The 10,354-nt window shown below is 29.4% G+C and overlaps 1 protein-coding gene across 2 annotated transcripts in view; it reads right to left on the bottom strand.

Annotated features, from left to right (window-relative positions):
* Window positions 1-6,470: 6,470 nt before the first annotated feature.
* Window positions 6,471-10,354, bottom strand: part of LOC116852169 (baculoviral IAP repeat-containing protein 7) — a 23,330-nt gene continuing 19,446 nt past the window's right edge. Inside the window, exons 3-8 of one of the 2 annotated variants that reach the window (XM_032832248.1) lie at window positions 9,970-10,167; window positions 9,688-9,866; window positions 9,114-9,320; window positions 8,644-8,789; window positions 8,404-8,558; window positions 6,471-7,342 (exon numbers count right to left, since the gene is read on the bottom strand). In XM_032832248.1, the coding sequence (XP_032688139.1) occupies window positions 7,155-7,342; window positions 8,404-8,558; window positions 8,644-8,789; window positions 9,114-9,320; window positions 9,688-9,866; window positions 9,970-10,167 (1,073 nt within the window). In that variant the 3' untranslated portion in view covers window positions 6,471-7,154. Of the gene's footprint in view, window positions 7,343-8,277; window positions 8,559-8,643; window positions 8,790-9,113; window positions 9,321-9,687; window positions 9,867-9,969; window positions 10,168-10,354 lie in introns of both variants that reach the window. The other variant, XM_032832246.1, reaches the window with a different exon arrangement.

Here is a 10,354-nt window from a genome sequence, read left to right as displayed (position 1 = left end):
ATGCCTTATGCGGGACACCCTGTATATATATATATATATATATATATATATATATATATATATATATAGGGTGTCCCGCCACTACCGCATTATCTTTTAAGGACATATTTCTGAGGTAATTTGAAGAAAAAAATCCTAATGCAAAAATGTCGAGGCTATAATATTTTTCAAATTATAAACGATTAAAGTTGACCAATTATATTGGCTAAAGTTCGCGGGCTCAGAATCAATAAGCTGTCATACATTTGACGTTTCTTTTAGAGATTTACAACTAATTTCATATTTTATGCAAATCCTCACTTATGTGCATGCACTTGTATCATTGTGTGTTGTACCGTACCTGAACGTGCGTACTTTAGCCAGTATAAATGGTCAACTTTAATCGTTTATACTTTGAAAAGTATTATAGCCTCGCCATTTTTGCATTAGGATTTTCTTATTCAAATTACCTCAAGAATCCGCTCTTAAGAGATAATGCAGTAGCGGCAGGATACCCTGTATATATGTAATATTAGAAACTGTGCAAAAGCTACATTGCAAAATAAACTTTGATAATTAAAAAAATTATATTAGAATAAGTAAAAAATTAAATATACATATATAGAACTATGTAATAAATTAACTAAGAAATAAATAGAATATAACGTAATGTACAATGTTATCACTTTAAAAGAAATGTCTCTTTAATGAAATTCCTTACAATTAGGTTGTGCAAGATTATATTAACATATTTTGCAGACAACACAAAGATGTGCGAAGACGTATTAGTCACCTTAATATAAACAATAATCCAAAAAGAACGACCAAATTTAGCCTGATTTTTCGTACCTTAAAAATGTCTAATATTTTTGGAAATTAATAAAGCTTACGACGAGTTGATTCCAATTTTGTAACTCTCTCATATTCAGAAGACCGATTAGTGATCCAAAAATAGCTCTAAAAGTACCAAAACTAACAGATGGTGACGCCACATCATTTTGATTTGAACTTTAAATGAACTCGACTGTGCACGAGTCACGAAGTTAAAAGTTCTGAATTGTTATCTGTGAATAGATGTGTACAGTTTCAAATTGGCGAGGGCAGCAGACTGTGCTGTGTGTCTGCCAGAGCAGCTGGGCGACGAGACATCTGTCGGTTTTGGTACTTTTGAAATCAATATTGGACCACTAATTGGTCCTCTGCATATGAGAGAATTACATAGTTGAAAACTGCTCGCCGTAAATTTTCATAATATACAAAAATATTAGACATTATTGAGATACAGAAATTCAGGCTAAATGTCTATCGACGCTTGGTTCCACTCTTTCAACTTTAATCTAATATTCATACTGTTGACTTAAACTAGGCCGCAAAAATACATCTCGGGTCTATTTATTTAAGAAACATCGATTAGGAAGCTTATTATGAAATTACATTAATCTAAAATTATATATACTTCTACTTATAACTATAAAAACAAAATATATATAGATTTTCTGTATTTATGTTTTAAAAATATAACTATCTCTCTAACTTATATTTTTAATATATAGACGAAATATATATTATACTATAGAATTTATATCCTTCTCCATTAGATAATAAACTGAATCGGTTAATAATAAATTTATAAAAATTAATGATAGAAAAAAGGCTATTAGGAGTTCAAACACAGTCGTTATAGTGCTAAGTAACCAAAATTGGTAACAATGCTTTCCTTATGTTAGGAAATAATGAAATTTATTTTACAAAGAATATATAAATTATCAAACATTTCGGCTCATCCATGAACCCTCCTCAGTGATACATTTATAAAAAATCTCAAAAATTGTACAGAACATAAAATTCTTTCAAACAACGAAAACCAAGACTTGATGTAAATGAAGAAAAAAACGATATTAATTTTAAAATTAAAGTCGACAAAAGCGTTAATGTCCATAACAAGGCGTTTAATCGTAGAAGCACGTAATAAGGTGCAGCGACCGTACTGTCTAACAAAAACATATAGAGAATGTGTAAAAACAGTAAAAATAAATAAAATTAAATAACCAATAATAAATTACCTAGGACAGAGTTTAGGGGGCCCAACCACAAGTCAGATGCGATATTGTCGACAATAATTTCAACGAGACTAAGCATAAGTCACTTACAAACGTCGAAATAAGCAAACGCGCAAGAGAAAGAGACAAAAAGATTCGTCACAATAGACCGCAATAGCTGTTGCCCAAATATTCGGTGTCCTTTTGTGAGTTAAGGCCTTGTCTTTGTAATTTGATGAAAATCATTTCGGTTATAATTTTGGTTACTTAGCACTACAACGACTGTGCTTGAACTCTTAATAGCCTTTTTTCTATCATTAATTTTGATTAATTGTCGGAGTTCTTCCTTTCCTTTTTTATGAAATAAATTTATATATCTCTCAATATTTCACATGCGTCTATATAATATCTTATAATAAATTTTCCCAGGAATTTAGTACAAAAATATAATTTATCATAAATTACATAAATAAATGTAAGATAAATGTAAGATACATGTCAGAAACGATGAACATTTTAAACCTAATTCTATTAAAAAAAATATATATCAATTTGGATGATTGAAGTAGACTTTATGTGATATTGTCAGTTACTGCGGCTATTATACCCTTACGAAAAAAACCCACAAATTTTAAAGGTTAATCCTCAAATTTGTGAGTTGACCATCAAATTTGAAGGTTGACCACAAACCTAGTTGGGTATTAACCCTGAAAATTTGGGGGTAGACCCTCAAATTTTCAGGGTAGATCCCAAGTGATTTGATGTTAACTCCCAAATTTTGGTGTTGACTCTCAATGAGTAGTGTTGAAAGTGAAACTTTCAGGATAGATCCCAAATGATTCGGTGTCAACCTCCAAATTTCGGTGTTGGCCCTCAATGAGTAGTATTGAACCTGAAACTTTCAGAGTAAACCTCAAACGATTCAGTGTCAATCCCCAAGCTTTAATACTCACTCCCAATTTTAAGTGTTAACATTCAATCTTTCAAATTAGACTTTCCAATGTTTCGGTGCCGACAAATTTTGATGCTAATCTCGAACGGTAAATAATTAAAATAAATAAATCTAAATAAATCCCAGAATTTTATTCGCACGAGCAACAGTCATCTCTATATTTTCTCTTCAAACATACCCTAACAGTATAGATGTCCAGGAGACATCTAGAGTACATCCTGAGGAAGTCCTGAGAACATTTCTTCGTCCTCAGGACATCTTCAGGAGATCTTGTGCTATCTGGGTAAGATCGGATAATAACCAACTTAAATGAAAATCATTTGTAATGAATAAACTAAAAAAATGTATGTTAGTTAAATTTAGTACATATGAATTGTATATGCTGTGCGCAAATGTTAACCTAGATAGAGAACTCAAAAAGAATTCAAAAAGAATTCAAAAATAATTCAAAAAGAATTCAAAAATAATTCAGTCGTGTGTCACAATTCTGAGTTCATTTTTAGATGCAAAAGGAATTCTTCAAAGTTCAGTTCAGTGAAAAGAATTCTTTTTGCATCTAAAAATGAATTCAAAATTGGTGACATACGACTGAATTCTTTTTTAATTTTCTGCTATCTGGGAAGATAATAACATACTTGTTTTACATAATTGATGAAATAACGTATTAATGAGTAACTAAAAAAATGTTTTTTAAAAATATATTGAAATAATATATATAGCCTGACTTTCATTCAGACTATAATTTTCGGTGTTACTATCCCATACAGCACAGCAGCTTGCAGCAATATTGCTACAACGTTCCAACATTGCATATTGCAATGCAATGTTGCAGAGACATTGTAGTAACATTAATTTGAAATATTACTTTAGCAATATTACAGCAATATTTAAAAAATATTGCGAATATAATATATTTTACTTATTTACTAATTATTTCTGTTACCCGATGAACAAATAATATTAAAAAAAAAATTGTTTTTAATTTGAAAAACATTTTTAAAACGCTAATAATGGGTCAAATTCTCTTTTTTTCATTAAAATAACGTTTTTTAACGTTTGGAAGATTGTTTTGTTTTTTAATATTTAATAAACATTTAACATTTAAAAAACGTTTTTCTAAATGTTAACATTTAACATTTAACATTCAAAAAATATTTTCTAAATGTTAAAACGTTTATTAAACATTAAAAATCAAAACATTTTTCCAAACGCGAAAAAACGTTAAAAAAACTTCTATTTTTTTTTATGAAAAAAGGGAACTTATCCCATTAGTTTTAACGTTTTAAAAATATTTCTTCAAATGATTTTTAATTGTAATGTTTTTTAATCTCAATACCTAGGTAAACATATTTTACATAAATATTTTATGTATATATTTCTGACTTCTCTCTTATTATTATGAAATATTTCAAGTACAAATAGTTTATTTTATGATTGTATTAAATAATATTATAAGAAAATTATAATAATTACTTCGGCTGCATATGGGGAGAATAAAAAGCACTTAGTATCAGTTAAAGAAATAGCACAGCAGTAAATTTTCAGGTGTGAAAATAGTGAGAAATCAAATAAAAGAACTAAATTTCATTTAAAATCAACATAAGCTGACTAGTTACAATCGTTTCTGCAAGATATATTTTTCCGTTTAGGGTTTACATTTATTTGAGGTTTTTGTTTAAGGTTAACCCTCATTTTGATGTTGACCGTCAATTGACGATCCGAATTTACACTAAACATTCGAGGATTCTTTCGAGGGTATTTTTACACCAAAAATTAGGTGTTTTTTTCGTAAGAGTATACAGTGTCCCAGACTCTCTTCCGCAACTTTGAGAACGTAGAACAGATTGAGGTAAACATAAAAGTCCTATACCATTTTCTCCTATACCAATAATAGTCAAGATATTAATTAAAGTAGATTAATGTATGATCATGCGCAATATGATAGCTGTAATGGCGAGTGTTGTTGTGTACTTGTGTTTTAGATCAAATTAAATCAAAACACTCGTGTTTTAGATCAAATTAAACAAAAAAGCTCTTTATCATTTTGCAAATTATCATATAAATTTTATAGTAATGAATTAATGAAAGAAAATTGTTACATGATTGTGCGCGATAATACATAAATCTTCTTTAATTAATATCTAAAAATTATGTGGTCACTTGCAAAATGATAAAGAACTTTTTTATTCAGTTGATCTAATGTATAAGTACAACGGCAGACGATGCCACTACAGCTCATCTACCATATCACGCGTGATCATTCACTAATCTTTCTTAACTAATATCTCGAGATTTATTACGAATATCACAAAACGGTATGGGACTTTTATGTTTACCTCAATCCGTTCTAATTCTACGTTCTCACAAAAATTTCAGAGAAGAGTCTGGGCAGCCCGTGTATATACATACATACATACATTTTATATATATATATAGGGTGTTAGAAAAGTCTGGAAACGGTCGAATATCTCGAAAACAAACCATTTTAAAGAAAACTATTTCAGATAAAAGTTGTTTGGTTCGAAGGGATCTATAAAAAGGTGTAATTGTTTTGACCTTGAATAGTCATTTCAAGGTCATATAAAGGTCATCTTCAATTTTTTTAATGGAACACCCCATATATTATTATATATTCTTATAGCTTACCTCGAGAGCTTTCCAAAGCACTATAATAAAATATTTTTTGTTAAGAACTTTTCGAGTAATAACATTTGAAATTTCCAGCACTTTGACATAGAATACAAAATATCTCGTAAAATATTCATCTTTCGACTATCTTGCCTTAATGCTTTTTTGCATAGAATAATGAGACAATAATGAGACTATAATGAGACTTTTTACATAATAAATATAAAAAAATTTTTTGTGCTTTTTTTAAGCCAATTAATTTGTCTCATTATTCTGTACACGCACTATAATAATAATCTGCCTTTTCTATCATTTAAATAAACATGTCGCAAATAACAATAATTTCATCAAAATGTTATAAATAAAATATCACACAATACATTTATGAGAATCAATAAGCTGTCACACATTTGACGTTTCTTCCAGATATTTACAACTAATTTCATATTCTCACTTATGATAAAGAAGTTGCTTCTTTCTGATCGGTAATTATATTTCTTATAAACTATTAAGGTAAATTAAATTAATACACATAATACGCATATGTCGATAATATTAATTTTTTATCTATAAAGTAGGATAATATTTGGAAAAGGAACGACATGTGTATGCACCTGTACCACTGTGTGTTGTACCGTACCTGAGCGCGCGTACTTTACTAGTATAATTGGTCAAATTTAATAATTTAAAATTTGAAAAGTATTATAGCCTCGACATTTTTGCATTAGGATTTTTTTCTTCAAATTACCTCAGGAATCCGTCCTTAAGAGATAATGCGGGACACGAGATAATGGTGGGACACCCTGTATACATGTGTGTATATGTATGTGCAAGTTAAATATACACAAGTATAAATTATTCAAATTCAAATGAACGACAAATATACATATATTTATTATTATTTACGATATGTATTTTTAACAAGCTATGCTGTTAACAAAATAAACACCAACTTTTTTTTAACATGTTGCATATCATAGCGATTAGGCGTAAGCCTAACTACCGTAACCGTAAGCAGTACTATCATTAAAGTATATCGTTAATTTATACATAAAATGTAACTAAATATAATCAATTAGATATAAGACAATACAACACCACCAAAACTAAATAAAAAATATATGCGTTAAAAATTGACTTTACTTATTGCATATTATTCAATTTTTAGTTAAGTTTTAGAGAAATTGAAATCAATTTTAAAATTCGGCAGTTATGGTATTAAAATAAATATATTTTAAAGAATTAATAAAGAACAAATCAGAATTATTGTATTAAAATAAATATATTTTAAAGAATTAATAAAGAACAAATCAGAATTATTGTATTAAAATAAATATATTTTAAAGAATTAATAAAGAACAAATCAGAATTATTGTCCTGTATTTGATACAATCAAAGTATATCCAATAAAGGATCTTTTGACGTAGTACCAATTTAACTGTTATTGTTAAGTAAAATTGTTAAGTAAACTGTTATTGTTAAGTAAACTGTTAAGTAAAATTTGAAGATATTTGGAAAATATAATATATACAATAACATATACATTAAAATTTGATTTAAGACAAAAACGTACGAACACTAGCACGTATCATTATTCTACACATCGGACAAAATGTAAGAGACGGCGCACAAAAGATACACGTTGCTAAATGTCCGCAAGGTAAAAATGCTATAGCTACATCATTATCCATACAGATTTTACACAAACGAGCTTCCTTCAATCTTCTGTTCTCCTCTTGTAGTGCTGAAAGAATAATTAAATATAAATATTAATTTAATATTTATATTTAAATATAAATATAAATTTAATTAAATATAAATATAAAAGAATAATTAAATATTTAACACAATATAAATGTCTAATACAATGTGAGATACGTAATTTCTTTCTTAAGTTTAAATTGTGTGTGTGTGCGTGTGCGTGCGTGTGTGCGCGCGCGTGTGTGTGTGTGTTGTATGTGTGTAATGTCAAACATATCCACACATATAATAGCTCCAAATATCCTTCGGAACAAAAAATTTAAAACGTGTTATCAGTTAATCCAATTGAAGTATTTATCCAGATAAAATTTCATTTAAAGAGTCTCGTTATTGAATGGATAATAAGACAAAGATAAGATAATAAGATAAAGACAATGTGAAAAACAATATACACAACGTGTTTCTAACGACAAATAAAAAACCGTTCATATACATATAGATTAAGTCAAATTAAACATAAAATTCTTCTACTATTTTATAAACAACTATTGCCAAACATCCTGTGTTTATAGGAGGACGGCATACTAGGCGGCGGGACGTCGTGCGTTCGGGACCTGCGTATCTTTTCATTCCAGAGAGAAAAAAATATAAAAAACGCGGTTTGCTAAGCCCGGACTCGAATCCGGGTCTTTCGCTTGCCGCGCAACTGCTCTAAACCACTGAGCTACGTGACGCTCCACGCTCACGATACTCTCCTCTTCCAAGAAAACGCTCAAAGATGCTGTTCGGAAGCGACATCTTTGACGCGATCCCGAGTGCACGGTGACCACAGAGAGAAGCATTATTATTGTACCAAATGGTACAGCTGTCAGTCTCTCAAAGTCAGATTGCTATCCTTTAAGAACTTCATAAATTCGCGGAACGGAAATCGTATATAATGAATCTTATAACATTATTTCTTATATATGTATCACGTACTAATGTCATCGGTTTTAGTATCTGTCTTCTTTCCCTCGAGTTCGTCCTCTTTATTGAGTGCATCAACTTTTTGCTCTTTACCTACAAAGACTTCTTTTTTTAATGCGCCAGTTTCCTGTTCTTTACCTTCATAGTCTTTATTTGTATAATTCAAATCGTTTATTTCAGAACATTCATCATGTTTTTCAACATTATTAGATGTACTTGTGGCATTATTCGTTGCTTGCGCAACTCGATTCACTATCGTTATCGATTCCGAGAATGATGAACTAGAAGCGTCACTACCGAAAAGTAAATCTTTTTAGTGACATTGTCTCAATGATATAAGCATGTAAGACAAACATATATATCATAATCTGTGTATACCTATTATTATAATCTTCCATAGCTTGATCATGTAGAACATCTTGTATAAGTTCTTCGGTATTTGTGTAGGTTATACCACATTCCTCCATTCTCCTTTTTAGAGTTTTCTTTACTCTATCTATAGATAATCCAATTTCAAGTGCACTCTATATTCAAAGGTACACAAATTCATATAAAAAATTGATATACAACTTATATCAAATTGATGTAAAAAAAAGTCATATCAAATAAAATAATATAAGCCATTTGCTGGAGAGAGAGAGAGAGAGAGAGAGAGAGAGAGAGAGAGAGAGAGAGAGAAAGAAAGAGGGAGGGAGGGGAGAGAGAGAGAGGGAAGGAGGAAGAAGGAAGAGAGAGAGAGGAAGAATAATAGAAATAACAATAAAATATCTTTTAGTATTTTAAATAAATCTTGGTTAAATAAACCAATGGTTCGTTTTGTATATGATTAGTTAAATAGTTCTACTTGCCAGAGCTGGAGCAGTATCTAAAAGCGTTGCAATTACTGAATCCGTTATCAAATGTAAATCAGATTGCGGAACTGTGGGCAAAGAAGTAGCCAGAACTCCTGTAACATCTTCACCATTTTCGTATCGTACTTCGGTGACATTTTCACCATCTTCATATCGTATTTTTGTGACATCTTTGCTATACTCATCTGGTGTTTCACCTAATATCTATATACACACAAATAAATAAATACACAAAAATAAAAATACAATGAAAAGACAAAAATAAATAAATACATTATATACCATATAGTATGCAATATATAGTCGGTTGCAAAATAGTTTAAACACAATGAAGTTGGAAGTTCAGCAAAGTTCAAAATTATCATTATCGAATCATTACCGAAAAGCTTGCTCAATAAATACATTAATATATATCTATGATATTCTGATATATCTATGATATTCTGGAACTCACACCAAAAGTAGCAAATAATCTATCTAGATGAGTGTACAATTATATATTTCCTTGTTATTCGTTTATTAATAAATTAGTAAAATAATAAAAAAGAAATAGAAGCAACATGATAGTTACCTTAGGATCTAAAGGTGGTCTATTAACCACACAGTGTTTAACAAATTCTTGTCCACGCACAAGATTTACAAATGTACATGTTGGAAACCATCGTGCATGTTCGGACCACACATCGTCTTCTGGTTCCCAATTTCGTAATCCTCCATCACAATGGAAACACCTGACTTGATCTTGAAATCCTGACAAATATACAGTAAGAGTTAATTAAAGTAAACACATTTTATTAAACATTGCTTTGACACGAAGAACTATTTAAAAATTAAATAAATATATAATGTTAACCAGTATAATAAAATCCAGCAGTAGATAACATCTCTGGTGTTTGGTTATGATCTGTAGGCCATCCTACAAAAGTTCGCAATCTTTCTTCATATGTTGCATTCTTTGGATTGCTAGGCCCATTATGTATTTGTATTCCTAATTCCGTCATGTCTGTTTTTGTTCCAGGTACCAAGGTAACATTAGGTATTTCTAGTGCTTCTGTTAAAATAACAAAATAACAATGAATAAATATATCAAACAAATACACCTTATTAGTAAAAATACAGTACAATAGTACAAACATACAAATTAAATATTATACAACTAAAATTTAATAAATTTAATTTAAATAAATAAATAAATAAATAAATAAATAAATATATAGATATATATATATATATATACA

This window comes from Odontomachus brunneus, unplaced genomic scaffold, assembly GCF_010583005.1.
Source record: "Odontomachus brunneus isolate Ranch 3 - 2012 unplaced genomic scaffold, Obru_v1 Obru_scaffold_204, whole genome shotgun sequence".
NCBI lineage: Eukaryota > Metazoa > Arthropoda > Insecta > Hymenoptera > Formicidae > Odontomachus > Odontomachus brunneus.
The sequence above is the reverse complement of the archived record's forward strand: the minus strand, read 5'-3'. Positions and strand labels throughout refer to the sequence as shown.